Source organism: Bos javanicus, chromosome 26 (assembly GCF_032452875.1).
Source record: "Bos javanicus breed banteng chromosome 26, ARS-OSU_banteng_1.0, whole genome shotgun sequence".
In the NCBI taxonomy this organism is placed as follows: domain Eukaryota; kingdom Metazoa; phylum Chordata; class Mammalia; order Artiodactyla; family Bovidae; genus Bos; species Bos javanicus.
Window position 1 is genome coordinate 46,282,736 of NC_083893.1, and position 15,474 is coordinate 46,298,209.

Consider the following 15,474-nt stretch of genomic DNA (forward strand, 5'->3'; position numbering starts at 1 on the left):
GCGTCCCAGCCGTCCCCAGGTGCAGAGCAGGCCTGGCTGATGGTCGCACCTGGGGAATGCTGCCCATGACCTGAGCAAGGAGGCTGCGGGGGTCAGCAGCAGCTTCGCTGGGCTCTGTGGACGGGGCCTCCGCAGTGAATGAACAGAGTCCTTTTGTTGTACTGACCTTCCCGAATGTTTTGGTAGAGAGGGCCCCACCCTGGGGGGATGTGAGCCTGGTGATGGCAGGGCTGTGGGTCTGCGTTCCCCACGGCTCTCTCCCTGGGCCTGGGGATCTCCAGATGTGCCAAACTGCCTGTGGGCGGGGCATGTTGGTGGGCTCAGCGACTCTCTCTGTCCCCACCAGGCCTTCTTCACCGAGCGGTACCTGCAGGAGCACCCCGAGGCCCACGAAAAGATCGAGAAGCTCAAGGACCTGATTGCTTGGCAGGTAAACGTCTCTCAGCAGCTGCAGGGTCGGGGTGGGGAAAGCTGAGCCTGGGACCAGATCCCTTTGGGCCTCCTTAGCATACCTGCCAGCCGCCACAGAGTGCACACAGCCGTGTTTGTACTGGATAAACCCACCCACCGCTGCTTCGATTAACTGGACTCCTGGCCATTGTCATGAGTATGAACACCTAGAACGTTCACTCTTGCAAATGAGCTGGGTCTGTTTCCTCCCCTCGGTCGGTGTGTGCTCTGGACTTCGGGCAGCTGACTCCTTTCAGTTCAATTCAGTTCTGTTGCTCAGTCATGTCTGATTCTTTGCAACCCCATGGACTGCAGCATGCCAGGCCTCCCTGTCCATCACCAATTCCCAGAGCTTACTCAAACCCATGTCCATTGAAGTCGGTGATGCCATCCCACCATCTCACCCTCTGTCGTCCCCTTCTCCTCCCATCTTCAATCTTGCCCAGCATCATCTGGCTTCTTTAGGCTTCCTTTTCTCCTGTGGGAGGCAGGGAGGACACTGCTGATCTGTGCCCAGCATGCCAGCCTGAGGGCAGAGAGCTGAGGGGGGCAGAGACCAGGGTCACCCTGTGCCTGGGCGGCATCCCTCCACAGCCTGGGAGTCCCAGCTCTTCCTTCTGATGAGTGCTCTGTGAGTACCAGCTCCTGGCCTCCCTGGAGCCTCACTGTCCTGGCTTGTCCACCATCAGCCCGTGGGTTACGGGACCTGTTAGGGCAGAGCGGGCCTGGGTTTCGGTTTCAAGCCAAGTTACAAGTACTTCTTTCATATCTATGTAATATATGGGTGTGTATTTTGTGATAAAATGTGTGTGACATACAGGTGACCACCTTAGTCATTTCTAAGTGTACAGTCCAGTGTCACAAGTCCACTCACATCATTGTACAGCCATTACCACCATCATCTGCAGAACTGTCTCATCTTGCAGACCTACGCAACACCCAATAAACAATAATTCTCCACGCTCCCCACCCCTGGAAACCACCACCCTGCTTTCTGTCTCTATGCATTTGATTATTCTGTGCGTGCCTGCTAAGTCACTCCAGTCGTGTCTGACTTTGCAACCCCGTGGACTGTAGCCCTCCAGGCTCCTCTGTCCATGGGATTCTCCAGGCAAGAATACTGGAGTGGGTTGCCATTTCTTCCTCCAGGGGATCTTCCCAACCAGGGATCAAACCCTCATCTCTTATTTGCATTATTCTAGGGACCTCATATAAGTAGACTCATGTGTTGTTTGTCCTTTTGTGACTCTCATTCCAGTTGGGATTGGTCTCCCAGGTTCATCCATAGTCATGTGTCAGAATCTCGTTCCTTTTTAAGGCTGAATAATGTTCCGCTGTCTGTATGGACCACATGTTGCTTATCTGTTCGTTCACTGATGGCTGCCTGGGTTGCTTCCGTCTTTTGCTGTTGTGAACAATGTTTTTATGAACACAGGTTTACAAAAAACTGCTGCTTCCTGCTTTCGCTTCCTTTGGGTATGTGTCCAGCAGGGGGACAGCTGGATCGTGTGATACGTCTGTCTTTAACTTTCTGAGGAAGCACTGCATTGTTCTCCACAGCAGCTGCGCTGCTTTTTATTCCCCCTGCCAGGCAGGCACCATGGTTCCAATTTCCCCACATCCTCGTCAACATTTATTTTCTGGTTTTCTTTTTCTTTGTTTTATAACAACCATCCTAATGGGTGTGACTTAGGCATTTGATATCAATTTGGCCTTGGAATTCTTCTCTGGTAAGACACCTTGGGAGCTGAATTTAAGGGAACTTTTTACAGAATGGTTTCTTTGCGCAGGATATAAGCTTTGTGTAGGCAGTCTCTGTCTCTAACTTAGAAAAAGAGGGAGAGGATTTACAGGTCTGAATGATTCCATTTTAGATGTTGTGGGAACCAAAAGGTACAAAATTCAAAACTCTACTGAAGGCTGTAAAACCATTGCTACACAAAACCTAGTTTGGCCTGCAAAAAGTTATATTGATTTTTTTTTCCCTGTAAGCTTTTACAGCAAATTGGATTTTAAGAGTTTCAGGCCCTACAGTGGAAAGTAATTTGTTCCCCAGAGAGAACTTTATGTCAGCACTATGTCATCACCCTTAATAACTATATTAAAGGATGAATTTTAAAGCAGTTCACAGGAAAGTTGAAAAAAAAATCTGTTTTCTAGCCACTTCATTAAATCAAAGAGTGATGAAAAATACATATTCAAAACATTACCTGTGATCTTGCTTTCATTTGCCGATGTTTTGAAAATCCATATTTTAATATCAGTAATTGAGTCATATGGTCAGTAACAGAAAGAAGTTTGGGGTTACTGGGATGCTTTCTTTTGGTTTTGTTTGTTAATTTGTTTGATTTGTTTTTCTTCCCTGAAGCTCCATCAGGGCAAAGTGAGGTTTTCCTCCTGGGAATCCCAAGGATTCCTGGGCAGTGTCCATCCCTGATGTGCAATCAGAACATCTTGGTCCCTAAAATCACTTGCAAAGGCTGGTTATTAAGTCCCAGGCAGCTCCCGGCTCTGTTGTTGCCTCTGCTGAAGCAGGGGGTGTTCAGCCCCTTGCGGGTGGGAGTTGGGGTCCGTCAGGGGCCGGTTTCGTGCATGGGGCTCTTCCAGGTTTGCAGCCACAAGCGCCAGTCCCTTCTTCAAAGGCACAGCTCCCTCTTTCCGCAGACACAGCTGTCTCACAGAGCCTCCCTGCTGTGGGTCTGAGGATGAATCCGTGTAGGCTCAGACGAGCCCGCTGAGGTGCCCGCATATGTGTCTTCTGAAATGCACAGAAATGAAAGCCTAGACCCTCTCACCATCCCCAGCTGATGACAGGCCTGACTGAGGTCACCGGGGGCAGTGCTCCTGGAGCGCTTCACGCTGCTTCTGAGTGCTCTGTGCGACCAGCAGGCCGTGAACCCGTGGAGGAGACACACGGGAGCAGATTTCACATACAGCACCGCTATTCTGAGAGCCAGCCACGTGCTCACCTTGAACTCAACATGTGACTTTGCTGGGCTTCCCAGGTGGCTGGGTGGTAAAGAATCTGCCAGCCAAAGCAAAAGACACAGGTTCCATCCCTGGGTGGGGAAGATCTCCTGGAGAAGGAAATGGCTCCAGTAGTCTTGCCTGGGAAATGCTTTGGACCAAGGAGCCTGGTGGGCTAGTCTGTGGGGTCACACAGATTCAGACACGACTGAGCATGCACCTGAGGACACATGTGGCTTCTGGGGATGACCTCCTCCCCCTCTGGGCTCTGGGAAACTCTTTAGATGTTCTGATTCCTGAGACCTGCTCTAGACCAGATCAGGACTATGGTTCAGGAATCTGCCTGAGAGATTTTGATGCTCAGCCTGCTGAAATCCAAAGACCATTCCAGGCCTCAGTCCATGGCTTCCGTTCGTGTGCTAAGCACTTTGTATGTTGGAGTGTTTGCACAGAGCATCTTTTTATTCATAGCTTCAGTTCAGCCCCAAGCGGACATAGAACAAGGGCCCCATCCCACCCTTCTTGTAGAAAGCTATAACTGACCAATGTCAGGGACCAGTTGAAAGGATCAGTTTCACCTGCCAAATTGCCCTTCATTCAGTCCCAAGACCTGAACCAAAAGGTCTTCACTTTAGTCCAGCAAGTAGCTTCTTTGATGTCAAGCATCTGGCCAATTAAGAGTTTTGTCAGACCACCAACAAAAAATTACAGAAGTGACTAGACTTCATTTTGCACATTTGAGAAAGCTCCATTGTAGAGCAAAATGCTTTCAGTGTCTAGAGTGGCCGGGCTGTCACCTTGAAACCACACCCGTATCCCTGCCTTCATTCCAGGATAGACAAGACACGTTTCCCGTCCCACAACAGGTTATCCCCAGCCTGCCATTGCCGACCCCCAGGAATCTAGAAGATTTCTGTGAGCATCTTTTCCTGCTGAATCTAAACAAACTGCAGCCAGCCCCTGGAGGCTGCCACCTGCGAGAGTAATATGCGTGGGGAAGTAAAAGGTCCCATCTCATTTGAAGTCCTAGCTGTACACTGTCCTCCTGGTGATCACGGCCAGAAAGGGATGCCCGGAGTTTACCTTGGATGTAGACCCAGCTGTCAGCCGAACACGCTTTGTGCCTGCGCAGCCCGAGAGGAGGCTGAGGGGTGTCAACCCAGGGGGGGTGCTCACTGATCCTGTCCTCTCCCAGAGCACCACAAGAGGCTCCAGCTGCTTGCTATAAATGGCAGCCAAATACATTTTGTGCATTGATTCATCCTGATAAGATTTCTTGAATTTGTTCACATGAAATTCAATTGTGGACTTATTATCCTTCTTACTAATAAATCTGCTCATCTACATTGGTGTTCTGTCATATTAAGAAAATCTGTTTTTAATCAGTATTTTGATTTAATTATAAATTATTAAGAAGAAGCCTCTTAGCTTGATTGCACTGGAGAGCATGTACCTCCCAGTCGGAGCCTCGGGGGACGCAGAAGCTGGGGGAAGAAAGGCGCCTTCCTGACACCCACCCCCAACAGCAGGGACTCTGGAGGGTCTCTGGGGCTGGGGAATAAAAATGTCCCTACGACGCGTTTAAAGGTCAGCTACATCTCCACGGTCCGATGTGAAGCGTCGGCGTGGAAGTTTGTGACAGCAGTGTTGGCAGAGAGGTGATTATTTTTAGTTTTAAGGAAGGATAAATTTGTTTTTCCTTTCCAAATAAGAATACCCTTCAGGACTATAGATCCCATATAATTCGGTTTTTACATTTTGGAATAGAGTTCTCAGTTGCCTGTAGAGGCAATATTTTTAGCGAAAGAATCTTTGCACAGTGACATGGCCCTTTGCAAGTAGGTCAAGTTATAGCTGTGCATGTATGCTAAGTCACTTCAGTCATGTCCAATTCTTTATGACCCCATGGGCTGTAATCTGCCAGGCTCCTCTGTCCACGGGGATTCTCCAGGCAAGAATACTGGAGTGGGTTATAGAGGCAGTATTCTTAGCGAAGGAATCTTGGCACTGTGACATGGCCCTTTGTGAGTACATCAAGTTACAGCTAAACAAATCCAAAATGCAGTTCTTCTCAAATTCAAGTGGAAAGCACAGACCCGTCTCTTCTGGGGTTGATGGTCAAATGCAAGTCAGGCAAAGCAACGACACATCCGTGCCCTGCACGCTGCACTAGATGTGTCCGACTTAAGACACAAATGCTTTTCATTTACACATTTTGGTTTGGGAGAGTAGCATGCCTGGCTGATGAATTTAATCAGCTGGTTTGATTGGAAAACCGAAACAGATGCATTTTGCACGTGGCTCGCCACTTTCTGCCGGGTGTACATTGCTCTTTTGAGATCATTAAACAGGAGATAAGGAATGTCAACCGGTATGTTTTTCAGATTCCATTTTTGGCCGAAGGGATCAGGATCCATGGAGACAAAGTCACAGAAGCACTGAGGCCGTTTCATGAGAGAATGGAGGCCTGTTTCAGACAGTTAAAGGAGAAAGTGGAGAAGCAGTACGGCGTCCGGACCATGGTGAGCGGCTGGTGTGGCAGGGGTCGGGGGAGCACGTCTCTTCATCACGCCTGCCGGGGTCCAGCCCCGGCTGATCCAGGGTATTCGAAGGAGGGACAGCATAGGCAACCTATTTATTTAAATATTTATCAAAGATATTAAGAGTAATAGAATGAGGATAGCTCAGTAGGAAAATTCAGTGGAGAAAAGAGGCTGAGTAGCTTGGTGTACGCGGGAGACCAATAAAACTTCAAGACAAGAAGTTTGCACCAATTACGTAGGCCACAGGCGCCCTTCCGCTCTCCCGAAGGAGAGGAGACACTGAGGCCTCCCCGGTCGGATCTTAGAAGCCCAGGCATAATTAGCAAGCATGGCGGGTTCCTCGCTCCAGATGGAGACTCAGCCAGAATTTGGGAGAGAGAGCGATGAGGAGACCAAGTTTTGGTGAACAAGGCCCGCACTTTATTTTCCAAAGTAGTTTTTATACCTTAAGTTGTGCATAGAGGATAATGGGGGAAGGAGTGGAGTCATGCAAGGACAGCAGTTCCTGATCCTCATCGAAGCCAGGCTTTCAAACTTATCATATGCAAAAGTTCAGGTGATTTACATCATCTTCTGGCCAGGAGGCCTGTTAACATTTTAAGAAACTTATATTTCTCTAAAGGTGATTATTCCAAAGTCAGGCACCAGCCTCCAAAAAAGCATTGGACAAAGCTGCATTCCTATAGGGCAAAGGTGAGGTGGGATCAATCAAGAAAAGACTTAACTCAAGGGTCCAAGGTTACAAACATTGAGGCTACTACTTACATTTCTATACACCCATTATATCAATCAATACACTGCCAAGGACACAGTAGGTAAGGAGTATGGAGACTTAGCAGCAAACATTGGCCCAATAAGTGAAAAAACCCTTCACCAATACAATTTCTAATCAATCTTTTAACTACTCAAAGGAATCTGTGTTTAGACAGTTTAGAACATCTCCTGCCTCTCACAGTTGGGAAGCTCTGAACAATCACATGTGGCCGGAAAAACCTATTCAGGCAGGCTAGAGGATTTCCAAAGGGGTTTGTAGGTTAAACACTGTCACACCCAGAAATTATTAACTGGAGCTGTAAGCTAACTCTTTTTTCAGAGAGAGGTAGTGGGGGACAGCCCCCCGTAAAGTCAGAGGTGTAGGTGAAAGCACAAAGCAGAACGTAGGCAGGCTCTGGTTTTGGGGGTAGATGCTCGAGAATTTCCAGGGGGACTCCTGAGGCTCGATCCCGCCTTTGCGTATGCCGAGCCTCCTTCCTCATGACCTTTGTCATGGGTGAAGCTCCTCACGCTGGCTCCCGGCAGTGATAGAATTCCAGTTGAGCTATTCCGGATCCTGAAAGATGATGCTGTGGAAAGTGCTGCACTCAATATGCAATATGCACTCAATATACAATATGCCAGCTCCCGGCACATGCCATCTGACCATGACAGGCCCACAGGGCAGAGTACCCAAGTCCTGCCTGTGGTGCCGGCTTAGGAAGTAGGGCAAGGAACCTCTGCCCCTTCCTCAGGTCCTCTGCCAGCGAATCTAGTCACCTCCTTTCAGTAACTGGAAATGTCTGGGTGAGCAAGCTTGAGTAAATGTGCTTGATCACCAAGGACCCTGCCGATGGCTGTGAATGCAATCTCCCCTAAGAGTCAGGGAGCAACAGAAAAATCTCATCAACCCAACGGGACTCAGGCTGGTTCGTGGAAACCCTGCTTCCAATCACACAGCAGAAGCAGAGGGTTAAAGCGCACACAGGGTAACAGCACGCGTGATGTCCCAAAGCTGAGATGGAGCCTGTGCCCAGGCCAAGGGCAGAGTCGTTGAGGGGAGGAGCCGTTCACTGAAGTCTGAAACTTGCCTACTGGAGGAAGTGGCCATTGATCTAAGTCAAGGATAAGCTGCAGGAGGTGGGCAGGATGCTGCCCAGAGAGAGGACTCACTCAGCAAAGGCTGGTGGCAGGAATCTGAGTGGCAAGCCCGGGGCTGGTGCAGACACAGCCATGCCTTGGGCAGAATACAATTCGTAGGGCAGACTTAGAAAGATACCCAGCCTCACAGAGCCTGGACTGCTGGGAGACTCTGTTCTGGGGTAAAGGGAAGACCTGGGCTTTTACTAAGAGTTTGTGTAAGGTTTCTGAGCCAGGGCTAACATCAAGAGCATCATAAAAGAATGGCTGGTAATTTTTTTATATATTGTATGCATCTTTTTTGGTTTTGGGTTGTTTTTTTTTTTAATGTTGGAGAATGGCTGATTATCAATGTTATGATAGTTTCAAGTGTCTGACTCTTTGCAACCCCATGGACTGTAGCCCTCCAGGCTCCTCTGTCCATTGAACTTTTCAGGTAAGAATACTGAAGCAGGTTGCCATTTCCTTCTCCAGGGGATCTTCCCAAGCCAGGGATCGAACCCTTGTCTCTTATGCCTCCTGCACTGGCAGGCAGGTTCTTTACCAGCTGAGCCTGCGGGGAAGCCCGGTTTCAGGTGTACGACATACACATAAATGTATCCATTCTGCCCCAAACTCCGCTCCCATCCAGGCTGCCACATAACACGGAGCAGAGTTTCTATCCTTACTGATGCCAAGTACCTGGCAGTTTAAGGCCTGTGGTGGGCTTGAGACAGTCTTCACGAGCTGGGTCTTAGCATTTTTGGGGGCAGGGCCAGGCACCACACCTCAGAGTGCTCCCGTGGTGTGCAGTTCAGAGCATCACTTCCTTCCTTATGGGAATCTTGGTGCGTCCTAGCCTTGACTGTGGGCTTGGGGGATGTCTGCCCAAACAAATGGTCCCATTTCTCCACTGTTCAGAGGTGAGCATCAGTGTGGCAAAAAGAGGCAGTGAGACCTCTTCTGGTCTGGAATCCCGTGCCCACTGGCATGGACGGGGTGTCTGTGAGCAGGTCTAACAGGTTATCCTGCAAAGGGAAGGCAGGCTGCAGCAGTTACCCCACCACTCAGGACCCAGAGCCCTCTACCCGCTAAAGAACCACGTATCCAACTAGGCACGCCATTCTGGCTTCATTTTTAGCCCAGCTCCATCTGTCTGCCGTTCTCCAAAGTTTGCTGCTCTATGTTGAACTGACTTCTTTTTCCACACATCTGTCTCACTTAGCAAACGCTAATTTAGTGCTTACCATGAGCCTGGTACCTTTCTGAGTTTTTCGTTTTGCAAGTAGGAAGTGCAGCCTGAGGAAGGAGGCGCTGCGGACATTTCGAGGTGGGGAAACCCACCTCTTTTAGAGGTGGAGGAACCTGAGAAGGGCCCCTAGCCTGAGGCCTCATGCTCGTAAGTGGCAAAGCTCTTCTTCTCTTGCCCTTGTGGTTGGAGACAAGTCAGGAGCAGGACTCCTCCCCAGATGGGTTGACTTGGCTGTGATTACACCCTGCGCTCCCCCACCACCACCCCAAGCCCTGCTGGCCATGCCCAGGCCCCAGTGCCTCCAAGCCTGGGACCTAGTGCTCATCAGATGAGGTGTCTGTGGCCTTGGCTAAAGCAGAGCACGAGCTGAGAGTAACTCAGTTGCCGGGCTATGGTCTGAAGACCCAGCAGGCGGGAATCCAAGACTGTCAGCCCCACAGGAGCAGCTCCAGATGAACTGGCTTAGGAATCAGGGTGCTCTCCTGCTTGGCCACCGCAGAGGACCCTCCATGCAAGTCAGAGTCCTCGAGCTGCGCTTCATCACTTTGGAGCTTACAACTCATTACAATCAGCGTCAAGTGGCGGGAAGAGTTTCAGAGGGCATCACAGTGCACCTCTTTCAAAGTCTGACGCCACTTTTAATTCTTTCTAAGAAATAAACACTTGTGCAAGCTCTGTGTTCTCTTTCTAAGTGAAACGCTTCCTCTTTGATCAATCATTTCCTGTATATTTCAAAATGACAGAAATCTGTCTGGCTCATCAGAACATCCTTCATATCCCTGTCTTCTGCTGTGATTCATTATTTCGGTGCAGGCTTGCTCTTGAGCACGGGGGCGGGGGTAGCGGGGCGGGTAGGAAGGCGGGGCTGTCATGTGGGCAGCGATCTGCCATCCTTAGCTGGCGATAAGCCATTTGCACCACACCCTGAGAAGGCATCTTTTCCACCAATGTCCGACCCCTTTGTAGGGGCAGCCAGGGCATCTTGAGAATGCTGTCAGGAACAGAATTAAGTAAGGGTGCATTTCCCACCCGTGGTGCCTTGTCCCCTGGAGCTGCCTTCCTGTGTCCCCGCTTCATCCTGGGACCCCCAAAGGCAGGTTCTGCAGCCAGCCTCCCTTGAGCAAACAGGAGGCCTGATACCCTGTCATTCTCTGAAAAATGTGGTGATAAAATGCAGTCTGGAATGAGGCTTCCCCTTCTTATCTACTTTGAGAACTTTCAAGCATCTCAGAATACTTTAAAAAGCAATATACTGTCATCCGGTTTAAAAAAAAGATGGATTTAAAAATAAAAACCCCATAGAAAGGACATAAACCATTTTGTCAATTTTTCTGAGCCAGCCTAAGCCGTAGAAAGGGAAGACTTGGACGCCCTCTGACTCCTAATCTGTGAGCGGCTCCATCAGACCCCCGTCCAGTCCACTCAGCTTTGGCCTCATCCTGCCAACCCTGGGCTCTGAGGAGCTGCCACTTCCTGAAAGAAAGTACAGGAACCCCAGCTCCTCCTGCTACTTGGGGAGGGAGGTGTGAAGAGCCCGGGGCCCCCAGAGTGGAGGCCACGAGCCTCAGTCACGTTCAGCACCGGCCCTGTGCCTTCGCTGGCCCTTGGCCGTACAGGAGGCATCTGTCCATAGGCTCCTGAAAGAGTTTCGAGTTTGTCCTCCACTCCTTCCTTCTCTGGTTCATTCAAGTCTGATGAGAACAGGGAGCCTCCCATGGCCCTGCCCCTTCTCCACTGTCATCCTCTATCGCTTTCTGCATCACCTGGTTGCGGCCCTGAGCGCAGACCCACCCGTCCACCTGCCTCTGGGCCCCTCCACCCCGGTGCCCAGAAGAGCCCACGCTGTCCAGCCCCTCCAGCTCCCTGGGCTGGTCTCGCTCCACCACCATCAGCAGACAAGACACCCAGGAGCCGCTGTTCATCCTTCTCGGGTCCTCGCCATGGTGAGCACAGACGGTGCTGTGGCTCACCTGTCACCCCTGCCTCCAGGACTTTCCCCCTCCAGCCCTCCCTCGGGGCTTCCCAGGTGGCTCAGCAGGAAGGAGTCTGCCTGCCAGTGTGGGAGATGGAAAAGACACGGGTTCGATCCCTGGGTTGGGAAGATCCCCTGGAGGAGGAAATGACAATCCACTCCAATCTTCTTGCCTGGAAAATTCCATGGACAGAGGAGCCTGGCGGGCTGTAATAGTTCATGGAGTGAAAAAGGGCCAGACAATTTGAACGACTAAGCAACAACAGCAAGAGGGCCCCCTTCACCGTTTCCAGGGAGCCTTGTTCCAGTGATTCTCGTACTGGGATCCATGGAACCCTGGGGTTCCTCAGAGGCCACTAAGTGGGGTGTTCATTGGGAGGGTAAGCTGATGACCCCCACCTCCAGAGAGAAGTTCCCCTTGCCGTCTTCTGTGTGCTGGAGTTCAACAGAATATTCCAACCAAGAGGAGAGTGGCTGATAAGGCTTGGAGGGCAGTCAGGGTGTGGGCTCTGGGCGGTGACCCTGAGGCTGCATGTCCTAGAGCACGCCATCTCTCCCCCTCCCACCTCCCCACCCACTCCCTCCTAATGCACCCCTGCACATGCGCCCCCTCCTAGGGGCCAGCCTGTTGTCCCGGTGGGTTTCCAGTCCACAGCTGACATTTGTGCAGCATTTGGAAAGGGATGTTTCTAGAAGACTGTGAAACGGGCCTGCGTCTCACCATACCCCCATGAAACCCCATCAGCATGATTAAACGCAGTGAAACCAGCCATCCCCAGGATGCCATGGGCAGTCTGCACCCGTGGTGGGCGTGGGTGGGGCCTTCCGGACCACCCTGGAGATGAGTATGGTGACCGCTTGCATCCTGGGACAAGCAGGCGTGCTCTGTGAGGGGCTGGAGCACGTCTGTGCTTCGTGTCTGTACAGCTGGACACGAGGCTGCCGTTCGTGTAGCCGCCCTGCCTGTCACGTGTCATTACAGGTCATCCTCGCCAGCCTCCCAAGGTGACGTGACTATCCCCTGTGTGCTCAGGAGGGAGCTAGGTGTCCGAGTGGTTCTTTGTTTTATGCGAGGTCACGCAGTCCATGCCGAGGCCGACATTCCCACCTGGTGGTCTCCCCGCCCCCCCCCCACTCAGTGCCTGTCCTGCTGCAGGGACACAGATGTCCCCTCCCTCACAATTCCTAGCACTGGAGCTACCCAGTAAGGACTGGGAGGCCCTGATGGTTTCAGATGGAAAAGCAGAAGTCCTGGCTGCTCGATTTCTAGAGGCTCTGCTGGGTCAAGAAAGGCGTGCGAGGTGAATGGCCCAGGAGGAGGGCTCAGGGCCACCCCCAGTGGGTGCCCTGCTGACACACGACCACCAGTGGCTTCTGGCCATCCCCGGCCAGAGCCCCCTCCTGCATCCCCCTTGCTTCATCCTTCGCAGTCTTCCCGTCCATGCTCATGCATCCTGACCAAGACTCGGGGCTGCCTCTTGGGGCACATCGCCAGCCCTGTGTGGTTGGGGGCGTTCGCAGCTGCTTGGGTCTTCCCAAGAGCTGGATGAGGGCAGCCTGTGGCCATAAGCACCTCCTGGTCCACGGCCGGCTGGCTCCTGTGTGCCCACTCCCTTGACCCTGGCTGCTGTGAAGGTCATTTCATCAGAGAAGTGGATACATTGTACAACTAAGCTACAAAGAAAGACACATTGTAAAACAGGAGGGATATAGCCAGTATTTTATAATCATTAGAAATGGAATATAACCTTAAAGGCTGAGAAGAAGATACTGTAGACTTTGAGTCTCTGGAAACGTTTTTACGATTTAGGCTACTCTGCAAGTCACCATTTCCTTTTAGTTGCCTCCTAAAAGCCAGTTCATGGCAAAGGCTGTCTCCCTGGAGTTGGGCAATGGCACCTTCATCAGTGCTAAAGTTAAGGCTGACCAGACCCTTGGTACTGGCAGATTGCAGCTGGGTAGTGAGCCACTGGTCAGCAAACTACGGCCGGACATCTGTTTTGTAAATAAAGTTTTATTGGAACACAGCCGTACTTATTTATTTCTGTATTGTGTATAGCTGTTTTCATGCTTGGGACAGAGACCTTATGGCCCACAGTCTGAAGTATTTGTCATTTTCCCCTTTGCAGAAAACGTTTACCAGCTCCTGCTTTAAAGTGTTCTTTTGCGACTTTGAACCTTTTACTATTTTTTACAAGCTTATTTCATTGAAGTATAGTTGATTTATAGTGCCGTGTTGAATGCTGCTGGACAGCACAGTGATTCAGTTATATGTATTTTTCATATTCTTTTCCATTAGGATTTATCACAGGGTGTTGGATACAGTTCCCTGTACCTTACAGTTTATCCATTTTGTATGTAATAGTCTGCATCTGCTAATCCCAAACTCCCCGTCCCGTCCCCCGCAAACCCCCGTCCCCCTTGGCACCCACAAGTCTGTTGAGCCTTTTACTATTGAAGAGATAAGGTTCAGGTCCAATGGTATTTCACGGGCAAAACGTAGTTAAGAAACAGGCCCTCTTTTCAGTGGTGGTATATAATCTGTAACCAGCCCGGGTCCCAAGCAGTTCTTCTATTGAAGATGGGCTGAATGAACGCCGGCCTTGGTAGCATGGGGTTGGGGTTGAGGGAGGTTGAGCCACACAGAGAGGGAATGCCCTACAGAAGTTTAATTTCCACATCCTGAGGGTTAAAAAAAAAAAGTTTCTGCACCAGCTGCTGTCCCAGCTGTGCCAACATCTGGCTTGAGGGGCAGGTACACAAGCATTTTGTAGCTAATTAGGTGTTGACATGTGCTGTATTTCAGTGATGCTTGTTTTGTTAATATGCAGTTGTGTGACAGACAGAGGATGGAAAACTGTATCCAGAGACCGTTTCTCTCTGGATGCATCACTGGCCCACTTCCTGCTAAGAAGGAGGAGCTTCAGCAACTCCAGCCATGGACCCAGCTAACCTACTGTACCAGTCACTGGCAGGGAAGGAAACCCGCTTCTAATAAAGCAGCAGGAGCATCTCACTTCAGTCTAGACAAGTTCAGTCCCTGTGCCTCCATGTATTTTGGTGATCTGCTTGGTTTGTCAGCATGCAGAGATACACATTTCATCTAAACATCTTGCCAAGTCCTTAAGGCACATTCTAGATGTGTTCTGTAAATTACAATTCCTAGTCCATCAGTGCATTGTACTGACTTTGGAGCAGGGTAAGGCATTGTGGTCTTGGTAAAGAAAACTGCATTTTAAATTTAAAAAAAAACCAACAAGAAAGTTCTTTCTGGTATATTTCACAGTATCAAATCATACTTCAAAAAATCTCCAAATAACCATGGTTTTCAGCTTCAGCTTTGGACAGGAACATCAACTGTTGATAAAAGTGTAGATTGCTTTGGTATAGACTCCAGGCTGCTAAGACCACTCGGTCTGAGGTGTCTGGCCATGCCAGGCTGGACATCTTTTGGCATGGACATCAAGCAAGTCACTCTCTTTCTCTCCCCTCTGCCCCAACCCAGCCCTCAAGTCTGGACGACAGAAGAGGCAGCCGTCCCCGGTCCATGGTCCGATCCTTCACCATGCCTTCCTCGTCCCGGCCTCTATCCGTGGCTTCTGTCTCCTCCCTCTCATCCGACAGCACCCCTTCCAGGCCTGGCTCTGATGGGTGAGTCTGGCTCAGCAGTAGGGAGGGAAGAGAAGGGCTGCGGGGGTTGTGAGGAGCTCTCCAGGGTCCTGGATTTGTGATGACAGCTGAGAGGATTTCTGAAACTCAACACTCCCTTTGAAACGGAGATCATCCAAGACCTTTACAGCCATGGTGCCACTAAGACTTGTAGGGTCTTAGCAATTTTTGAGAACAATCTCTCGCTTTGGGCTCCACTTTGGATGAGACTTCCGTCAAACTATAAAACCTCAATGAGTGTCCAGTCCTTGTCAACGTGCCCTGGAACAGTGAGGTGCGTTCCTTGCCAGTGGTGTGCTGTGCTTTCATCCCTTGCTCACTTCCAAGGCATGACACTAGGGCAGGCCTGTCGTACTCAGGCAGGCTTCCCTGAAGGCCAGCAGGGCCACTTTCCTGCTGCAAGATCTTTTTTGAGACCCAGTGTTGCTCTTGAGCACTGCTCTTAAGCCAAAGCCACTAAGAAGGGAACAGGAATGGAATAGATGAGTCAACATTTCGTTGCACTCCCACTGTGTCTTCTGCAAAGACAGCCTCGATGTTGACATTTTTGTGTGTTTAGTGAGTAGCCTACATATAAAGCTTGTTCTGATTATACAGAAAGAAAAAAGTGTCACATGCAGTTTAAACATCTGAGAACTTCTAATTGTTTTACTGTCGAGTCTGCACAGTTGTGTGTTTGTCCAAGCCCATTTGGTTTACAATCCATCATCTTATCAAACCCGTAGGCTCTTGGCCCCGGCAACCTGCAG

The 15,474-nt window shown here is 50.3% G+C and overlaps 1 protein-coding gene across 2 annotated transcripts in view; it reads left to right on the forward strand.

Annotated features, from left to right (window-relative positions):
* Window positions 1-15,474, forward strand: part of DOCK1 (dedicator of cytokinesis 1) — a 560,513-nt gene that overhangs the window by 528,295 nt on the left and 16,744 nt on the right. For both annotated transcript variants that reach the window (XM_061403980.1, XM_061403979.1), the window contains exons 46-48: window positions 347-430; window positions 5,802-5,939; window positions 14,562-14,707. In XM_061403980.1, coding sequence (XP_061259964.1) covers window positions 347-430; window positions 5,802-5,939; window positions 14,562-14,707 — 368 coding nt within the window. The remainder of the gene's footprint in view (window positions 1-346; window positions 431-5,801; window positions 5,940-14,561; window positions 14,708-15,474) is intronic.